Source organism: Cnephaeus nilssonii (assembly GCF_951640355.1).
Source record: "Cnephaeus nilssonii genome assembly, chromosome: 11".
In the NCBI taxonomy this organism is placed as follows: domain Eukaryota; kingdom Metazoa; phylum Chordata; class Mammalia; order Chiroptera; family Vespertilionidae; genus Cnephaeus; species Cnephaeus nilssonii.
This window is the reverse complement of record NC_137082.1, coordinates 6,804,332-6,821,954: the sequence shown is the minus strand read 5'-3', so window position 1 is coordinate 6,821,954 and position 17,623 is coordinate 6,804,332. Positions and strand designations below refer to the sequence as shown.

At 51.9% G+C, this 17,623-nt stretch overlaps 2 protein-coding genes across 3 annotated transcripts in view; both read left to right on the top strand.

Moving 5' to 3' along the window:
• LOC307107430 (protein FAM209-like) overlaps positions 1–7,446 on the top strand; it is a gene marked incomplete at both ends in the record, with an annotated part of 82,000 nt that extends 74,554 nt beyond the window's left edge. The window contains one exon of the mRNA XM_079784693.1: positions 7,324–7,446. Coding sequence (XP_079640819.1) covers positions 7,324–7,446 — 123 coding nt within the window. The remainder of the gene's footprint in view (positions 1–7,323) is intronic.
• On the top strand, positions 7,359–16,921 carry TFAP2C (transcription factor AP-2 gamma). 2 transcript variants are annotated; one of them, XM_079783887.1, is made up of 7 exons: positions 7,359–7,631; positions 9,224–9,706; positions 9,812–9,863; positions 11,020–11,236; positions 11,812–11,930; positions 14,356–14,500; positions 15,395–16,921. In XM_079783887.1, exons 1-7 carry the CDS (start codon positions 7,584–7,586, stop codon positions 15,678–15,680), a joined length of 1,350 nt encoding a protein of 449 aa, XP_079640013.1. In that variant the 5' UTR covers positions 7,359–7,583; the 3' UTR covers positions 15,681–16,921. The 2 variants fall into 2 exon arrangements, with proteins under 2 accessions (XP_079640013.1, XP_079640012.1); XM_079783886.1 differs by lacking the exon at positions 7,359–7,631 and adding an exon at positions 8,255–9,005.
• Positions 16,922–17,623: the final 702 nt, after the last annotated feature.

Here is a 17,623-nt window from a genome sequence, read left to right as displayed (position 1 = left end):
CCCCCGCTCCAGAATTAATGAATAAAAAATAAAGAATAAAAAACATGGCTCTCACCCTAGCTTTGTAGCTCAGTTGGTCAGTGCATTGTCCTGCTATACCAAAGTTGTGGGTTCAAACCCCAATCAGGGCACATACAAGAAACAACGGATTAATGCATTAAGTAAGTGGAACAACAAAATTGGTGTTTCTCTCTCTCCATCTCTCCCTTCCCCTCTCTCTCTCTCTCTCTCTCTCTCTCTCTCTCTCTCTCTCTCAAATCAATAAATAAAAATACAACACACACACACACACCCAATACACGGCTCTCTACAAAGCCCCTCCTTGCCCGATCTGTTCACCAGAACTCAACAGCCCAGCAGGTAGGGCATGCGGGGGCTGATTAGAAATAACTGCTTCCATTGCATAATACCAAAGAGACATATATAGTATTCATCAAGGATGTTTTTGTGTTCACTTTAATTTTTTTTTTAGTAGTGCATTAAAATGATTCTCTTGATTACTGAGTGTTTTGGTATCTTCTTAAATTTTGCTTCCTCACCCTACTTCCAGCTCTGGTCATTATCCTCTTGTTACTGACCTTGCAAGTAACTGATTTGCCCTTCTTTGGGAGGTTCATCAAGAGAGATATGTGTGTGCCCTGGCTGGGTAGCTCAGCTGGTTAGAGTGTCGTCCCACCAAGGTTGTGGTTCCACCCCCTATCAGTGCACATACATGAATCGACCAATGAATGCATGGATGAGTGGAACAAGTTGATGTTTCTTTGTTTCTTTCTCTCTCTCCCCCTTTCTCCCTCTCTCTAAAATCATGCACCAGAATCACCTGCAGTTTGGGCAAGGCACAGGCCCTGGCTCCAGCCACAGGGCTCCAGATCCCGTGGGTCTGTGGTGGGGCCTGTGAATTGGGAGTTCACGCTATGTCTGAGATTCTAACAAATAACAACTTTTCAACTGACAAATGAGTGAAATTGGACCTGGTTGTAACAGGTCTGCCTTGCAGTAGAACATGAAAACTCATTATTGACTAATAGGATAAATGAGGAAGGGCAGGGTAGTGTCCTGAATCTTCTCTGAGCATGTCTAAGCTTCTTAGCAAAAGGAAGTGTTGGTACAAAACATTTCCAATTCTTAGTTTCTGAGGCTAAAGATTTAATTCAAGTGAGAAAAAAAAATATATATATATATACATAGGTATTGTCTTTCAAATTTTTTGGTTGGTGTGCCTGGTTTGGGGAAAGGATCACATTTTTTTTTTTTTCTGTTATAGAGTGATCTAGAGAATTACATCTTTTCTTGCTTTTGGGTTCTGGTTTTGATGTGGTGTTGATTTTTGCTGGCTAGGGTTTCCCTCTGGATCCTGGGTTGCCATGGTGCCATTTGGCTTTTTTAATGTTGTTGTTGTTTTTGGGCTGATGGCCCCACTGAAATGAGTTCTTACACGCAGAGCTCAGGAGCTTGGCACCAGGTTCAGGGGAGCCAACGTTTGTGTGCCACGTGAGGAAGGTGCGGGGTTGACTGAACACACGGAAGCCCGGCCCATAGCACTTCACAGGGCGGGCAAAGGAGAAGCGAGAGCTGCCCAGAGGGGTCCCCAGCTCCCTGCAGACCCCACTAACGGAAACTGTCTCCGGGGAGGTCGAAACCTTGCCCAAGTGCCAGTTTTTCAGAGTCATGTTTTGTGACCATCAAAGGTGCTCGTTTCTGAAGTCAAATAATACACTTGCTCGTTTCACAGTGGTTGCTGAGTTATTTTAAATTTTAAAAGTATGATACAGGTACCGCTGCAACATCGAAGACTAGAAACACAGCAACAAAATTCTTTTCTGGATGAAATTTTGAAATAAAATCAGGATGTTAACAGTGATGAGTGTATCCATTTAAAAAATAATTAAAACAAGACAATTACAACACCCCCCGCCTCAAGAAAACAGAACCCCAACTATAAGGAAGTAAAAAGTCATCTCTCCATACCCCTCCCCCAAGCCCCGTCCTATTGCCTGGGAATAGCTATCTCCAGAAATGTTAACTGATTAGTGCAGTCACTAATGTGTCCTAGTTTAGCTGTTCCCATAGCGGGGCCAAAAAGCAGAGTGTGTTAATCTCAGAAGAGAAGAATATTAATGACCAAAATCCTATTTACACCTTCAGATAAGCTAATGTTTCCTGTACATTTGTTTTCTGTCTATTTCTGCCCAAAGTGGGGTTCAGAGTGAATGCGTAAGGCCCTTTACACTGGCTGTGCTTACAGCACTTCCTGTTTGGAGAAATGTAAAAATGTCCGTCTCTGTTCACAGACAGCTCGATCATAAAACTCTCCTGGTGTACTTTAGAAACTGTGCCTTGGAAGACTACTGGAAAGACAGAAACTCTGGAAGTTTACCAGTAGGTGGAGTTGAAACCAGCCTTTCCTACTACTTTTCTGTAGGCAGATGCAGAGGAATCTCGGATAAGTTTTCAACTCATCTCCATGGGGGAAAAAAACACAACGTTTGTGGTTGGTTGCCTGGGCAGGTTTTGTGGGGAAACCATTGGGGACCCAGTTAACCTAATTGTACAAACCTGCTGGCCTCCCTGATCACAGGAGTCCCATAATGTTTGAAATGGTGGTTTAGTCAATCAACAGCATTCATGTCTGTTTCCAATCTTCTTCAAGAAGACTGCATTTTACTGGACTCTCGGCTGTATTTTTTTTTTTTTTTTAATTTTTGTACCCAAGGCCCTAAGCCTCTTTTCTTCAAGGCAAGTAGCATGGATAATCAAGATGCAAAGAAATCTCTGTCAGTTAAGGAAGACCCCATACCCACCCACTCCCTTCTCCGCTAGGGAATTCGGTGCCCCCGGTTCCATTCTACCTGGAAACCTAGGAGGGGCCTGGAGTGAGATCGAAGCTAGAAATGGCGATGGGCCTGGCTTTAGAGACAAAAACAAATGTAACATGTCCTTTGGCAGCAAGAAGTAGGCTACCTTTAAAGTCATTTCGTGATGAAGGAGCCCTAGTAGGCGGTCGTATACAGACGTAAGTGGTGACCCTTCTCCTTTGGCGACTTTATAGTTTCCAGGGGGAGGAGGGCAGGGGAGGAGTAACAGGACCTTTCAGGTGTGTCCTCCAATCGCGATAGCCCGCTCTGCCCGTGAATTGCTCCCCTCCCCCTTCCGTTAATTAAATAAACGCTCAGAGCACTTTACGGCACCGGACTCGGCCCTTGGGAAGCTCTATCTGCGTGGCTTCCATTTTTAAAGTCCTCAACTCGCTGAGGGTTGAAGAGCGGGCGACATGAATTTCCAGTTCCGAGGGGTGAGAAGACAAGGGGCCCGCAGGGAGGAGAGGCCTGCGGGGGGCCAGGCTGCCCGGAGCGAAGCTGTCGGCTGTGTGGGACGGGCGCCGGTGGGGAGGGGGTGCAGGGTGGCGGCTGGGCGCTGCACAGTTCAGGCGCGGAAAGCCGACTTGGCGCCTCCCAGCGCCTGGCCACAGTGGGCCTCTTCCTCGCCTGGCGGCGACCAGATAAATGCATCAAGACTGCCGGGCTTAGCTGGCCTGGGGGTGTATGGTGTTCGAGCACAGCGAGCCCAGGCCCTGGGGACACTGCCCTCGGAGTGGTTAGGTTGCACCAGGACGGGCCCCAGGGATGTCAGTGGAGAGGTGACAGGTGCTCTGCAGCCGAGCCAGGCCTCTGGAGGACGAGGGTCACCGGGGCAGGGGAGACAAGAGTCAGCCTTGTCTCTAACAGATCCCGAGAGCCACTAGGGAGGTGGCCTTGAATAGCAGGCACGTTTCTGGCTTTGAGGTGGTTGGACAACTGAAAATGCACCTTCGCCTGCTGAGAAATGGGGCGATGGTTGTCAAGTTAGAGACTATACCCATGATCTCTGCGCTTGGCAAGCAATCTGCCACTTAGTGCCCAGGCTCCACCTGGGACGGAGATGGATCAGGTTCCTCCTCAGAAGGTTGGATCCCATAGGCCCGGGGTGGGCAAACCTCGGCTCGCGAGCCACATGCGGCTCTTTGGCCCCTTGAGTGTGGCTCTTCCACAAAATACCACGGCCTGGGCGAGTCTATTTTGAAGAAGTGGCGGTAGAAGAAGGTTAAGTTTAAAAAATTTGGCTCTCAAACGAAATTTCAATCGTTGTACTGTTGATATTTGGCTCTGTTGACTAATGAGTTTGCCGACCACTGCCATAGACCTCTCAGCTCCACCCCAGCTTTCGCCATTTGGGAAAAGCAGATGTTTGCGGAAGAGGTGAAGGCTGCAAGGTCCTTCCAGCACACAGTTTGGTAAGCTGCGCTTAGAAGTGAGCAGTAAATGGAATAAGGTTGGACTTGGGTAAAGGCGAGAAGCATCTACAGTGTGCAGTCGCGCTTTGCACATTAGAACAGCATACTATTTTTCTATTATTGCTGTTATTTTGAAGTGGCTGTGAATGGATGCCTATGGCACTGCAGGGGTGCGTCTTAGTGGCTTTAGACAGTTCGAGGGCTCTCGAACAAGTATCTGTCCAGTGGGTGCCCTAGAGGGTAGGGAGCACGAATGAATGGGCGCCCCTTCCTGGGCGGCTGCGGTCCCAGCCCAGGTCACGCTGTTCCGAGGGGCGGGACTGACACTTGCTCGCTCCGAGGCCTCCACCTGCCGCTCAGGCTCCCCCTCCCTGGGAAGGAAAGAGGAGTCGCAGGCCAGCCTCAATCCAGCCCCACCCGCCCGCCGCCTGTCTCGGTTTGCGCTGTGTGTTTGGCTAGGATCCGGCCTGGGGTCCTGGGCCCTGTTTCCAGAGGCACTGCCCGGGCCTCGTAGGAGGGGGGTCGGGGGTGCACAGTAGGGCGTTGTTGCCCTAGCAGACGCCTCCTGTTTTGGGTTTCTTGGGCCATCCGAGTGGCTGGGAGCCTGGGTCCAGGGCTTCTCGCGTGTGAGTGCGGGCTCCCTAGGGGGCGACAGAGGGGAGCCGCCGACAACCCACCACGCCGCTACCCCTGATTATGCGAGGCGGCCAGCGAGGCTTGCCCCGGAGATCCCCACGTTCCGTGTACAGTTTGGCGGCTGCGAAGCCCCGGAGGAACCCTTCCCCGGGCGGTAGCTACCCACGGGCGAGGCCACACATTCTCGGATCTTCGAGCGGCGAGGGGCCGGGGCCCCGGAGGGAAGTCTGTCTCGGGTGCGGGAGCCCTCCCCTCCGTCCCCGCTCCTTGCTCGCCGCTCAGAGAATAGTTGAGCTCAAGGAAGGGCTGAGGCTCCCGGCACCCTAACCAGGGCGCGCGTGCCTAGGTTCCGGCCCAGAAGCCAAGTGTGTGCGTGTTTGGGCAGGGTCTCCCCGGCCGGAAGATGAGGGTTGTTTAGCCGCCGTCCACACCCAAGGCGCGGAAGTCCCCATCTAGCTGGAGTGCCTGCCCCTTGGAGACTCGGCAGCTCCGGGGTCTGGAAAGTTGCCTCGGGAATGAATGGCCTTTGCCAAGCGGTTCTGAAACTCTGGGCCCCTAGGGCTTCCCGAACGGAGGCGCTCAGACCCTCATGGTCTCCCTTTGCCTCTGCCGTAGACGGCCGCGGGCTGGCAGGAATCTCCGTTTCTCCGGGTGGCTTTGGAGAGCGCTTTGGCGCGAAGGAAACAGTGCGGGTCTGGGGTGGGGGTGGCACTTGTCTGCGCAGCCCCGGCCCCATCCTGCCCGGGGATAAAGCTGCCGGCGCAGACTGACCCCAGCCGGGATTTAGAGTTAAGCCCGGGGCTAGAAGGCCCAGAGTGGGGAGCCTCCGCGCCCATGAGCTGGAAGTCTGAGGGTCCCCTCCCTGTTGGGACTGCCTGGGACCCCAACCTTCCACACCCCGGGGGCCTCCGTGCTTGCCGCCCCAGGGTGCGATTCCTGCCCCCACCCCTGAATACCCACAGCGCTGTTTCTGCGGTTTTTCCTTTTACCCCCACCCAGGTCCCGGTGTTTGGGAAGCAAGTGTCAGGGGTCGTCTGTGCACTCTCATTTGTACTTAGTGCAAAGCCCCGAAAACATGCCTACTTTTAAGGGGAGGGGGAAGCTTCGCTTGGAGGACACCTATTTTTATTTTAGTTATTTCAGGCCCATCTGGGTTTTAATAAATGCTAGAACTCAAACAAACCCGAGGAGTAGAAAGGCTGCGGATGCAACCCTCTGTGGACAGGGAGTAGCGTCCACTCCAGGCCCGGACGATGGATTGATAGGATTATTGGGAAATCGAATTCGGAATCAAATCCTAATAGTCTTCTCTGATTCCCTCAGAAGAGTTAGCTCCCGGACCCAGCTGGGACGTCCTAACAAAGTTCGCCCTTGAGAATTACCGACTTTACCTCCCGCAGTGGAAAAGGCCAATTATAATAATTGTGTCAATGGATTTCGTTTCTTTAAAATTTTAAAAATATTGCCGGTCGCTTTCAAGTTTGGGTGGCAAATACCTATTTGGGGGAGAAGCCGCGTTGTTGTGGAAGTTTCGTTTTCTGCCCAAATCTGCGGAACTGAGGTGTTCACCTCTCCAGCCCTAGCCTCTCTCCGGCCCCTTCCTTCCCTTCTCCTCCCCCCTCTCCCCCCACCCTCCCCGGGCGCAGGGGTTTGGTTCCGCCCCGCACCTCTGTTCTCCGCTGAGTTGAGGTTTCGGAGTGTCAGGTCCGTGGGAGGCAGCTGCGGAGCCGGTGCAGGGCGGGCAGGGCGAGGCTGGGCGAGGGCGCGCGGTGCCCCCACCCCCCCGCACAGCCGGCCGCAGAGATGCAGCTTTGGGCGACGGCGGCGAGACCGTTGTCCTAGACTTGGGGCGGGTGGATCCCCGAGGCGCTCGGGGCAGACTCCCCTGAAGGCCTTCCTCCCGCATCTCTGGACGGCGCTGTGCTCTCGGAGCCGGGCGGGGGGAAACCTCTCAGAGCGGCTGGGGTTCCACTGCACGATCCCAGCCTAAACGTGAACTCTACGTGGAGCGGGTGGGGTGCAACGTTTTGAGAGAGAAGGGGACCCCGGCTGTTGAGACGCCCCGAACGTGGGGTCTTTAACTCGGCGTGACATCTTTTGGAAGATGGGGGAAGGTGCTCTAGGGCGAAAGAGGGGGGATTCTTGGGTGTTTGGATTCGGGGCCCCAGGTCCGGCAATCTGAGACGTGTGCGTGGTGGGATGGAAGGCGCGTCGGGGGACCCAGGCTCCGCAGGTCTGAGACTTCCTGAGAAGCGCCAGGGCTCCTTCTGGTTCCCGCACCTTGGGTCTTCTTCTCTCGCTCTGGGCTGGGGTTCGGGGCGGAGCTAGGCTGGGACTGGCTGGGGGCCGCCCCGCCCGCAGCCGGGCCGTCGCGCCGGCCCCCGGGGAGGAGTTATGATAATTTCCTTCTCATTAAGGCGCTCGGGTCCCCCGGCTATAGCCGGGACACAGTGCGGGCGCGGCTTCCCGGGTCCCTGGCAGGCCTGTTCGCCGGCGGCGGCAACATCTACGCTCGAGAGCCGCCGATGCGCATCCAGTGACCCGTTCTGCGAGGCCCGCGCGCGGCGGGGGCGGCGGCAGACGCTTGGCCACCGTGACCCCAATTTTGGATTTACCGCTGGGGGGGTGGGGGGAACCTGGATTTAATTGGCGACTGTTTTGGGGGACGCAAGACGCCATGTTGTGGAAAATAACCGATAATGTCAAGTATGAAGAGGACTGCGAGGTGAGCTGGGCACGGTGCAGCCTGGCCCCGCCCCAGGACAGTCTGGGAGGCGGGGGCCGCTGGACCGAGGCTGGGGGCCCGGGTGCAGCAGCAGCAAGCAGGCACCCGCCGCTGCCCCGCGATGGGACGGGGTCCACTTTTCCGGACACCCCCTAGTCGGTTTCTCCGGGGACCCCTTCCTGAATCGGGCCTTTTCCTAAAGATCTAGCCTCCGGAGCGGGGCCTGGAAAGAGAGTGGCAAATCCCACCCACAACGCTTACCGGTCGGTTTCAAGCGAAGCAAAACAGCCTTCTTCCCGTTTTCTCGGAAGAGCGCTGGTCCACAACCCTTTCTTAGACGCGGCTTTTACGCACGAAATCTCCGTCCAAATGGGTGTCTGACCTGCCCTTTGCGGAGTCTCCTCCCAGGCCGGCTTTCACCAGCCCCGCTACCTTCTCGGGGGAAGAAGAAAACATAAGTTTGGTGTTCAAGAGAAGTGGGGGCTGGGGAGTGCTGAGGGGGGTGGTGCTCAGGCCAGATGGGGCCGTAAGCGCTCGGGAGTGCTCCAGCCTGTCGGACAGGTTGAGCTAGAGTTTCGGAGAGTGGGAGGGAGGGAGGTGGCGAGCGGGAAGAGGAAGACGACGCAGGTGGCGGGAGGCCTGAGCCCGGGCGCTGGGAGAGCGGAGCCGGGCCGGGGGCCCGCGGGAGCCCACCGCGGCCTCCGCACCTGGAGGGGCTGCCCCTGTCTAGCACCCCCGGACTCTTCCACTAGGGGGCGACAGTGCCATGTTTCTCCTGGTCCCCCACTACCCCGTGACCCCCGTCGTAGTAGGAGACACATCCTTTAGGAATTAAGTCGGACAGCCGTGGGGCAAGGGGACGTGAGCACGCAAAGTTGCCCAATTTCGGGGTTCTTGATTTTCGCTCTGTGCCTTGGTTTGTGGGGACACGGACCGTGGCCGGGCAGATTTGGCGCCTCACTTCTATCCGCACTTGGTCGGGACACGCTAGCAGGGAGGGCAGCTCCGGCTGCGGCGCTTCCCTCCTCGCTCGCGTTCCTTCTGGAGTTATCCCGCGGCGCTGGGTGGCAGGCCCTGCTAGGGAGTGTCATTCCCCGGAGGTCTTTGTCCTGAGGGCGTGGAAAAGAAATTCCCTGGGGCGGGGGAGATGCGCTCTTCCCGCGCTGCGCGCTTTATCCGCGCACGCCGCCTCCCCACGTTCTTTTGCTCGGCGACGCGAACATGTGCGGGCTGGTGAGCGAGAGCGCCCTGCACCGAGTGCGCCGCGTGCCGACTTCCTCCGGGGCCTGGAGCTCGGACTTGGCGCTTTGGAGAGCCTCGGGCGTCGGAGCGCCCGGAGGTTCGCCGCCGGGCTTCGAGGGCGCGCCTCCCCAGGTCTTTCCCCAGTCTCCCTTTCCTACGCCGACCCGCGGTTCACGCCGAAGTCCCCGGGGCACATTGCTGCCGGGAGCCCTCCGTCCCGAGGGCAGGCCCGCGGGCTGGGTCCGGGCTGGGGCGTGGGGCCCGGGGAGCGCCCGGCTCAGCGCAGCGGCCGTGGCGGTTCGCGGTAGCGGGGTTTCGCACTAACCGGGTGTCGGTTTCTTTCCCCCCAGGATCGCCAGGACGGGAGCAGCAATGGGAACCCGCGTCTCCCCCACCTCTCCTCGGCCGGGCAACATCTCTACAGCCCTGCGCCGCCCCTCTCCCACACCGGAGTCGCCGAATTCCAGCCGCCACCCTACTTCCCACCCCCCTACCAGCCGCTGACTTACTCCCAGTCGGCAGACCCCTACTCGCATCTGGGAGAAGCGTACGCTGCCATCAACCCCCTGCACCAGCCGGCGCCCGCCGGCAGTCAGCCGCAGGCCTGGCCCGGCCGCCAGAGCCAGGAGGCTGCTGGCTTGCCCTCACACCACGGGCGCCCGGCCGGCCTGCTACCCCATCTCTCCGGGCTGGACGGTGGCGCTATGAGCGCCCGCAGGGATGGCTTCCGCCGCTCGGACCTGCTGCTGCCCCACGCGCACGCCCTGGACGCAGCGGGGCTGGCGGAGAACCTGGGCCTTCATGACATGGGGCAGCAGATGGACGAGGTGCAGGTGAGCGCGTTTAGGGTCTTGCCCCCCTCCTGCCCCGACTCTGTCCCAGCCCCCTGCCCAGGCACCCCGGAACTTAAAAAGGAAACTTTGTCATTTCTCCCCCAGATCGTGGATGAGCAGCACCTGCTTCTGCACGATCAGACTGTGATTCGAAAAGGTAGGGCCACACAGGGCCTTGTGTGCGGACTCTTACCAGTGTTGTGATTAACTTAACGGCAAGGTGGGGGCATTTGGCGGCTTACTTGGGACATTGGTGGTGGAAGGGACCAGATCTCTGGGAAGGCAGATTTTAGGAGTGAGAAGAAAGGGGATTTCTTTCCCATCTAAATGAAATCCGATATATGTTACTCCTTTTAATTCCAGGGTGTTTTTTACCATGTTTGTTTGAGAGAGTCTCCGGAGTGAGATTTAATTTGAAAACAAACAAAAACACCAGGGCCTTAGTTGTGTGGTTGGTTGTGACAATTTTAATTGTCAAATGAGTTGATGTGATTTTTTTTATTGTCGATTTCAAATATGCATATGGCAAGGATCCTTAATTCTGACCTGTAAGAAAGCATTTTGAAACAGTCTGGCCTACCAGATAGACAGCCCTAAAAGCACCAGCCCGGGATCTGTCGGAGGCTGGGTTTATGCAGGATAAGGGGGGTGGGATTTGGAAAATTGGATTATTGTATTTGGTAAGTGAGTGGCTCTCAGAATTAAGTAATGTGCTTGATAGGATTACCAGTCTGGCTGTTTTAGGAAATGGAGGGGGCCTAAATGAAAGGTAGTTACGGTCTTGAAGTTAAACTGCTTGAAATCAGTTGGGGGGGAAATGTTTTTTGTTTTGTTTCTTTAAAACACTCGGAAGATAACACCGAATTTTCCAGTAAATTTATAACAGAACAGGTTTGTTTGTATTTAAAATCTTGCTGTTGCACTAAAGGTTTTGGCAAGGGATCTGAGTTTGTCCTATGATTTTGGTTGTTTCTTGAGGGAGAAGAAAATAATACCATTTACTTAGTATCGAAGCAGTCTTTTGAAAACAAATGTCCTAATTAAGCAGATTTTTTAACAGTGACTATCGATTAAAAATCTCTCCATGCTTGGGATCTTGACTAATTAACTTCCCATGGTGCTAACTGGTGAATTTCACAATTGGTTATTTTTGAAGACCAAGGCTATAAGAAAAACCTGCAATTTATAGCCCTATATGCAATGTTATTTGTTTAAAGAGCTCTCTCGGCGTTCGGCATTGGTTAGTGGTTCGAAAAAGGTATCTTTTGCTTCGATGCAGCTCTGAAGACTGCCCTTCTGATCCTCATTCACAGGTCCCATTTCAATGACCAAGAACCCCTTGAGTCTCCCCTGTCAGAAGGAGCTGGTGGGGGCTGTGATGAACCCCAGTGAGGTCTTCTGCTCCGTCCCCGGAAGATTGTCCCTCCTGAGCTCCACATCGAAATACAAAGTGACAGTTGCCGAAGTCCAGAGGCGATTGTCCCCACCTGAGTGCTTAAATGCCTCATTACTGGGAGGTGTTCTCAGAAGGTATGTGGGGCACATTTTGCGCCTGGTGGCTGGGTGGCTGAAGGTGGCTCTATGAAAGCACTGGGAGGTATTTTTAACATTTATGTAACGTTGAGACCTAACACTGAATTCCAATCAGCTCAGAGAGTTTTCGTACCTTTTGCTTTTAGAAAGTGCCAAATGTAGGAGGAGGTGCTAAAACAGCGCTAACGATTATCATTTGGTTAGAATTTATTCCACGCGTGAAGTGGTGGCCTCCAAACTAAGAGAAGAGAAGCTCCAGGGGTTTTGTCCCCCCAGGGAGTTGTTTTTGGGAGCTGCTGCAGTTTTTACGAGTGAAAATCTATCAGCTCCAGTACAGCTTGCAATACTCTGATTAAAAAAAAGAAAATGCTGGCCATGCTAAGAACAGTTTTTGCATTTACAGTGATTAATTAATGAGAACACCCTGTGGCATTTGATTATGATCCACATAATGTAGTAGACAGTCTTTTTTTTTTTTTTTGAAGAATTTTAGTTTTGATGGCAGTCTAGGAATTTAGAGTTGTAAAATGTGGTTTCTTGAGAATAGTCACTGTCGACTCTCTTGTATGCAGAGCCAAGTCTAAAAATGGAGGCCGGTCCTTGCGGGAGAAGTTGGACAAGATTGGGCTGAATCTTCCAGCCGGCAGACGGAAGGCTGCACACGTCACCCTCCTGACGTCTTTGGTAGAAGGTCAGTGGCGTTTTCTGGTGCTTTTCCTTTGCTGTGTTGTGCCTTTACTATTTCTCTAAGAAAAGTTTAAAAACGGCTCTTAAGTTGGCCATGAGTAGAGCGAGATGAAGGTGATTGAATTGTCATAAGTTCATCACAATGAATCACAGTGCTTTTTGTCAAATACCGGTATCTGCCTGCTAACTGTTCTGTTCTGGGTTCTCCAGGAGATCAGTTCAAAAAAGAAATGAGTTTTCCTAACCTAAGAAAAACTATAGGATGTCGAGACATTGTCTGTTAAAACGACCCAGTTTTTGAAGATGCAGTGGATCAGTTGCTATCTATAATAATAAAAGTAATATGCTAATTAGACTGGACAGCTGGACGACCTTCTGGACCAAGCCAGGGCTGCGAGGGCTGAGGCAGCCGCTGCGGCTGGGAGGGCCAAGCCCCTTGCATGAAATTTTGTGCATTGGGCCTCTAGTACCTTTATAAAGCTTAGCTGTGCCCCGCTGGTGGTGTTCAGTGGGTGAGAGTGGACCTATGAACCAGGAGGTCCCTGTTCGATTCCCAGTCAGGGCACATGCATAAGTTGTGGGCTCAATCCCCAGTGGGAGGCATGCAGGCAGCAGCCAATGAATGATTCTCATCAATGATGTTTCTCTCTCTCCCTTCCTCTCTGATTTTATTTAAAATCAGTAAAAATATATTTTAAAGAGCCTAGCTGCTTATTGGTGGACACAGAAGTATGGTTTCTGGTTATTGTAGTTGTGGAATATTGGAATTGTGCTCAGCAAAGAGAAGCCCTTGTAAAAGGGACTGGCTCAACTCACAATTCCTGTGCTCATTTAAAAGTGTTGGGGCTCACAGGTGAGTCCCTCTCCCTAATCCTCCTAGGAGGTGGCATTTCAGTTTATTGAATGGGCCTGCACTGCCCAACCTGGAAAATAGCAAGGATGCAATATAGTCTTTAAAGTGGGGATGAGAAAAGGTGAAATAATTAACAAAACTCGCAGGGGAAAGTGGCTTGGGACACTGGCAGGCTTATCCTGCAGCCTCCAGCCACCGAACCCCTCACCCAACACTGGGCTCTGCCTGGGGGAGCCAATGTGGGGTGGTGTCCTGGTAGCCAGGCCATCTTTTTTTGTTGTTAATCCTCACCCAATGATATTTTTCCATTGATTTTTAGAGAGAGTGGAAGGGAGGGGGAGACATACATCGATGTGAAAGAGACACACCCATTGGTTGCCTCTTGCAGGCTCCTGGGGCCAGGGGTGGAGCCTACAACCGAGATATGTGTCCTTTACTAGAATTGAACCTGAGACCCTTCAGTCCGTGGGCTGACGCTCTAACCACTGAGCAAACTGGCCAGGGCTAGTAGCCAGGCAATCTTTTGAACACTTTCTCTGGTCTGATGGGTGCTACTCCAGTGCTAAAGAGATTTGGCAGGGCCCTACTCCACCTTTCTGTGAGTGTCTCTGAGGTCAGTGTAAGGAGAGAGGAGCTGAGCTGCCTGTTAACTGCCTGTTGGGGACCAGCTGTCTGCATGGCAAACGGTGGTGGATTCTGTGTGTGGTGCATGAATGCGCCCTCACTCAGGTTTCTTAGCCTAGTGTAGGGGGATGAATAAGAAAGTGCCAGAACAATGGTTCTCAGATCCTGCCTGATTCAGGACAGTCCTCAGAGGCAAGTGGATGAAGGGGGCACGGTTTTGGGCTTCTGAAAGCTCCACCCGCCTCGCCGTGTGCCGTCGCCACTGGCTTGCCTGGGGCGGGGGAGGTGACCGTTGGTTTTCTCTCCCTCTGCTCCCCTGTATCTTGGACAAAGCTGGTAGTTAGGGCCCTTAAAGAAACATTCTAGAGACTTGGCTCCTTCGGCAAGGGGGTGCCCTAGTTTAAAAAGCAAGTTCCGGGTCAAAGACTTTGTAACAGTTTCATGAAGAGAAGCGACCAGTTTGCTGTTGTCAGACAGACTCTTCTCCTTCACATTTTCCTACTTCTCCACAAAGATAACTACTTTTAATACTATCAAGTAAGCATGGGTGTGTCTCAAGGTCGATCTCTTCCAGTTGGGCAGGGGACCGGTTAGCATTGCTCAGGTGTAGTTTGAAGTTTTGGGGACTGTGTTCCTCACCTTTTAGGATTCACCCTCTGCCGTAGGAGAGAGGGCCTCACCAGCTGGCGTGCTGTCCCTGTTGACTACGCTTTCTTTTACTTTTGAGAGAGGGGAAAGGAGAAAGAGAAACACTGTTGGGTTGCCTCCCACACACTTCCCCACCAGGAATCGAGCCCTCAACCTTTCCAGTGTACCAGATGACGCTCCAACAACTGAGCCACCTTGCCAGGGCCCTGTCTGTGATTTCAGTGAGGTTGCAGTGACTGAATGACAGTGCCAAAAAGGGGGACAGGACAGCGTCCGTACACCCTAACGTCTTTCATGATTCTAGGGGAGGCTGTTCATTTGGCTCGGGATTTTGCGTATGTCTGTGAAGCTGAGTTTCCTAGTAAACCGGTGGCCGAGTACTTAATTAGACCTCATCTCGGAGGACGGAATGAGATGGCAACGAGGAAGAACATGCTGCTGGCCGCACAGTAAGTACACAGATGACTTACTGCTGTGACCTTGAAGTTGAGGCTCCAGCCCCAGCCCCAGCCCCTGGTGCTCAAGAAAGAAATGCTGGTTAAATAAGTTAGGGTGGGGAGCAAGCGAAAATGACGAGGAGCTTCTTTTACAAAGTCAAATACCTGGAAAGAGTAAGTAAAATGAACGAATGCATTGTAGTGAATGTCTTTTGAGCTGCTTAGCTGTTGTGCTCAAAATAGTTAACCTACCCTTTCCTGATCGTATTTGCATATCTTAAAAAATGTGTTGAACAGATTATTTGTTTTGTCACATCCAGTAAAGATTGTGTCCCTTCTGCCTCCTTTTAACGACTTTTGTTTCTTAAATGTAGTGATGACTGGATTTGCAGGAGACAAGTGGGCAATTTAAATATCTCAAAACCCACTTACCTGCAGCTGCAGGGTTTCTCATGGAAACAAGCAGTAAATTGGTTTAAAAATCATGGGAAATGAAGCAGAACGAGTCCAGTTGGAAATGGGCAAAAGGGAAGGGAGCACAGTGAACCAGCCTGGATAAAAAGTGAATTTCAGGGAGATGTGTGACTCTCCGAATTGGTGAATTGGTTTCTTGAACTGGCCCAGCACCAAATGTCCCTAACTTTCTGGTGCTGGAATCCTGATCCCACCTGATGACCTTGGCCGCTGACTGGCTTACCTGGGGTTAATCCTGTTATCTTCTAATAACTGAGGATTAAAAAGATAGTGCTTCTAAGAGTTGACGAGCACTTAATAGGTACTAAGTGAGGCAATTGGTATTAGTTTAAAGCCTCCTGCCTTGGCTCAGGCCAGCCAGGTCTCTGCTTGACTCCCAGGTGTTATCCTCAAGAGCTAGATTGAGCTCACAGGTGTGTGTTATGTTCACAGGCAAGTGTGTAAAGAATTCACCGACCTTCTCAACCAAGACCGAACACCCAACGGGAACAACCGGCCGCCCCTGGTCTTGGAGGCGAACATTCAGAATTGCCTGTCTCACTTCAGCCTGATTACCCACGGGTTTGGCAGCCAGGCCATCTGTGCTGCCGTGTCTGCTGTGCAGAACTACATAAAAGAGGCTTTGGTCATCGTAGAGAAATCCTACATGAACCCCGGAGACCAGAGTCCAGCCGATTCCAGCAAGACCTTGGAGAAGATGGAGAAGCATCGGAAATGAAACAGGTGGAAACAAAGGGACGAAGAGTCTGCAAGAGGAAAAAAAATCTCCAGAACCACTCTCACCGGCACAGATGGGGAAACTCCTCGGCCCCGGGGGGGGAGGGACAAGTTGAGCTTTTACTTGCCTTCCCATTGAAAGGCCTCTGTTGGCCTCGGAGTTGGACCTGCCCTCTGGGAGTCCTTAGTATTTCTCTGGCGCTGAAGCGTCTCCTTAACTCTGGACAAGTGATCAGAAGGTGACAAGTACTGGTTCTCTATTCATTAAGCTTATGTTTTATTTTGAACCCCATTCTTCCTGTCTCTGAAAGTGGTGCTACAAGTTTTCAAACCTTTTAAATCCATCCCCTGGGCTAACAAACCCCACATGCTTAGCTGTTGAAATGTCAAACCCATGTGATTCAAATCAATAATAACTTTCAGTGTTAAGGTCATTGCTGGCTTCCTGCCCACTAACTGTTTATCTTTAGAAAAAAGTGTTTATCTAGCATCTTCAGATATCAAATCCTGCATTCGGTAGGAGGCAGACTCTCCGCTTAGCAACTAATTAATAGGTGGTATTGAACACACTTAAAAATCCCCTTGTTCAAAAGGGGCTTTGGGGTTTTACAAAACACGTAGAAACAAAGCCTGCTGATTTTATGTTGTTTGTTTTTTTTAACTTTGAAAATTAACTCTTCAAATGGGAGATTCTTTGAAATGACATGTTCCTTTAAGGTACTGAAGCTTTATTTGCATATTTATTTCACATCTTGGTGATTCGAGTAAACTTGAAAAGGGTAGGCATGAAGCGTTTTTTGCTGCCTGTCACCCCCAGGTCCCAGAGGAGGCGCTGTTATTTTGAGAAACAGTGTGTCTCGTGTACAGATTTTATTTATGCATAATTTAATCGGGTCTGTAAATACGGGTGCACTTCTTAGTGACTTTTTGAGAAATGGGGTTCCATTTTAATAACTTTTAAAGGTGATGGGGTCATCTAAAACACATCTTTAGGTTTTATTCATATGTACACAGGGTGTTACAAATTAGGATCCTGGGCTCTGTTCTATTTAATTGAAGCTCTCTGTTCACAAAGCGATAACTTTGTGTCTCATTCCTGTTGGGCTAATCCCAAACAGGAGTGTGCGGTGCAGTGTATGGGGTGCCATGGAGATTTGGAATTGAACTCCATGCCTGTAAATGTTCACACATTAAATTGTGTATATGATACCTGTACAATAAAAAGTATTCTCTATAGAAGCTGTGACAGTCTGGTGATGACTTGATTGTTTAAAGTCTCTAAGATGAGTGGAGCATTGGGCTGAGCTGTCTATGGTTTGACTGGCTTAGCTCAGAGGACGGAGTAAGAAGATTGCAAGCCAAGGGAAATCGGGAGTTTCATTTTTCTCTGCCCTGCAAGACTGCTCAGCTGACCCAGGTTCTGTGCTCACCAGCGTCCCTCAGCGGCGTATAGGGCCATCTCACCGCAAGGGGTGTTGGGAAGTGTGTGAGGGACAGTTTATTGACACTAGTGAGAGGTGCCGACAGTTTGGGAATAACGTCTCTTGTGTAAGGCTGCCCTGTTGAGAAACACTACTCCATGGCCAAGTTGCCACCTCAGAGTATACTGAGAATGGAAACGATTGTAGGCGCTCCTTGGGCAGACATTCCTTAGGAGGACTTGGCATTCAATCAAATGCAAGCCATGGAGGTGTAGGCTCGTTGTTTTCATGATTGTTTTCAATCAACCGAAGTTCACGTTTGGGGGCGCAGGAATGCGAATCTATCCATGGCGTGCTGATCATTTAGTCTGCTGGGAAAATCAGAGGTTGCGTCTCTTGCCCTCCGCTCCCAGAGCAGAGGAGTCTGGCAGGGCCTGCGAACTTGCTGGATGTCTTGAGGATCTTGGATGCACACCATCGGGACTTGGTTTCAAGTTGAAGTGGCCTGGCATGTCCTCCAGGA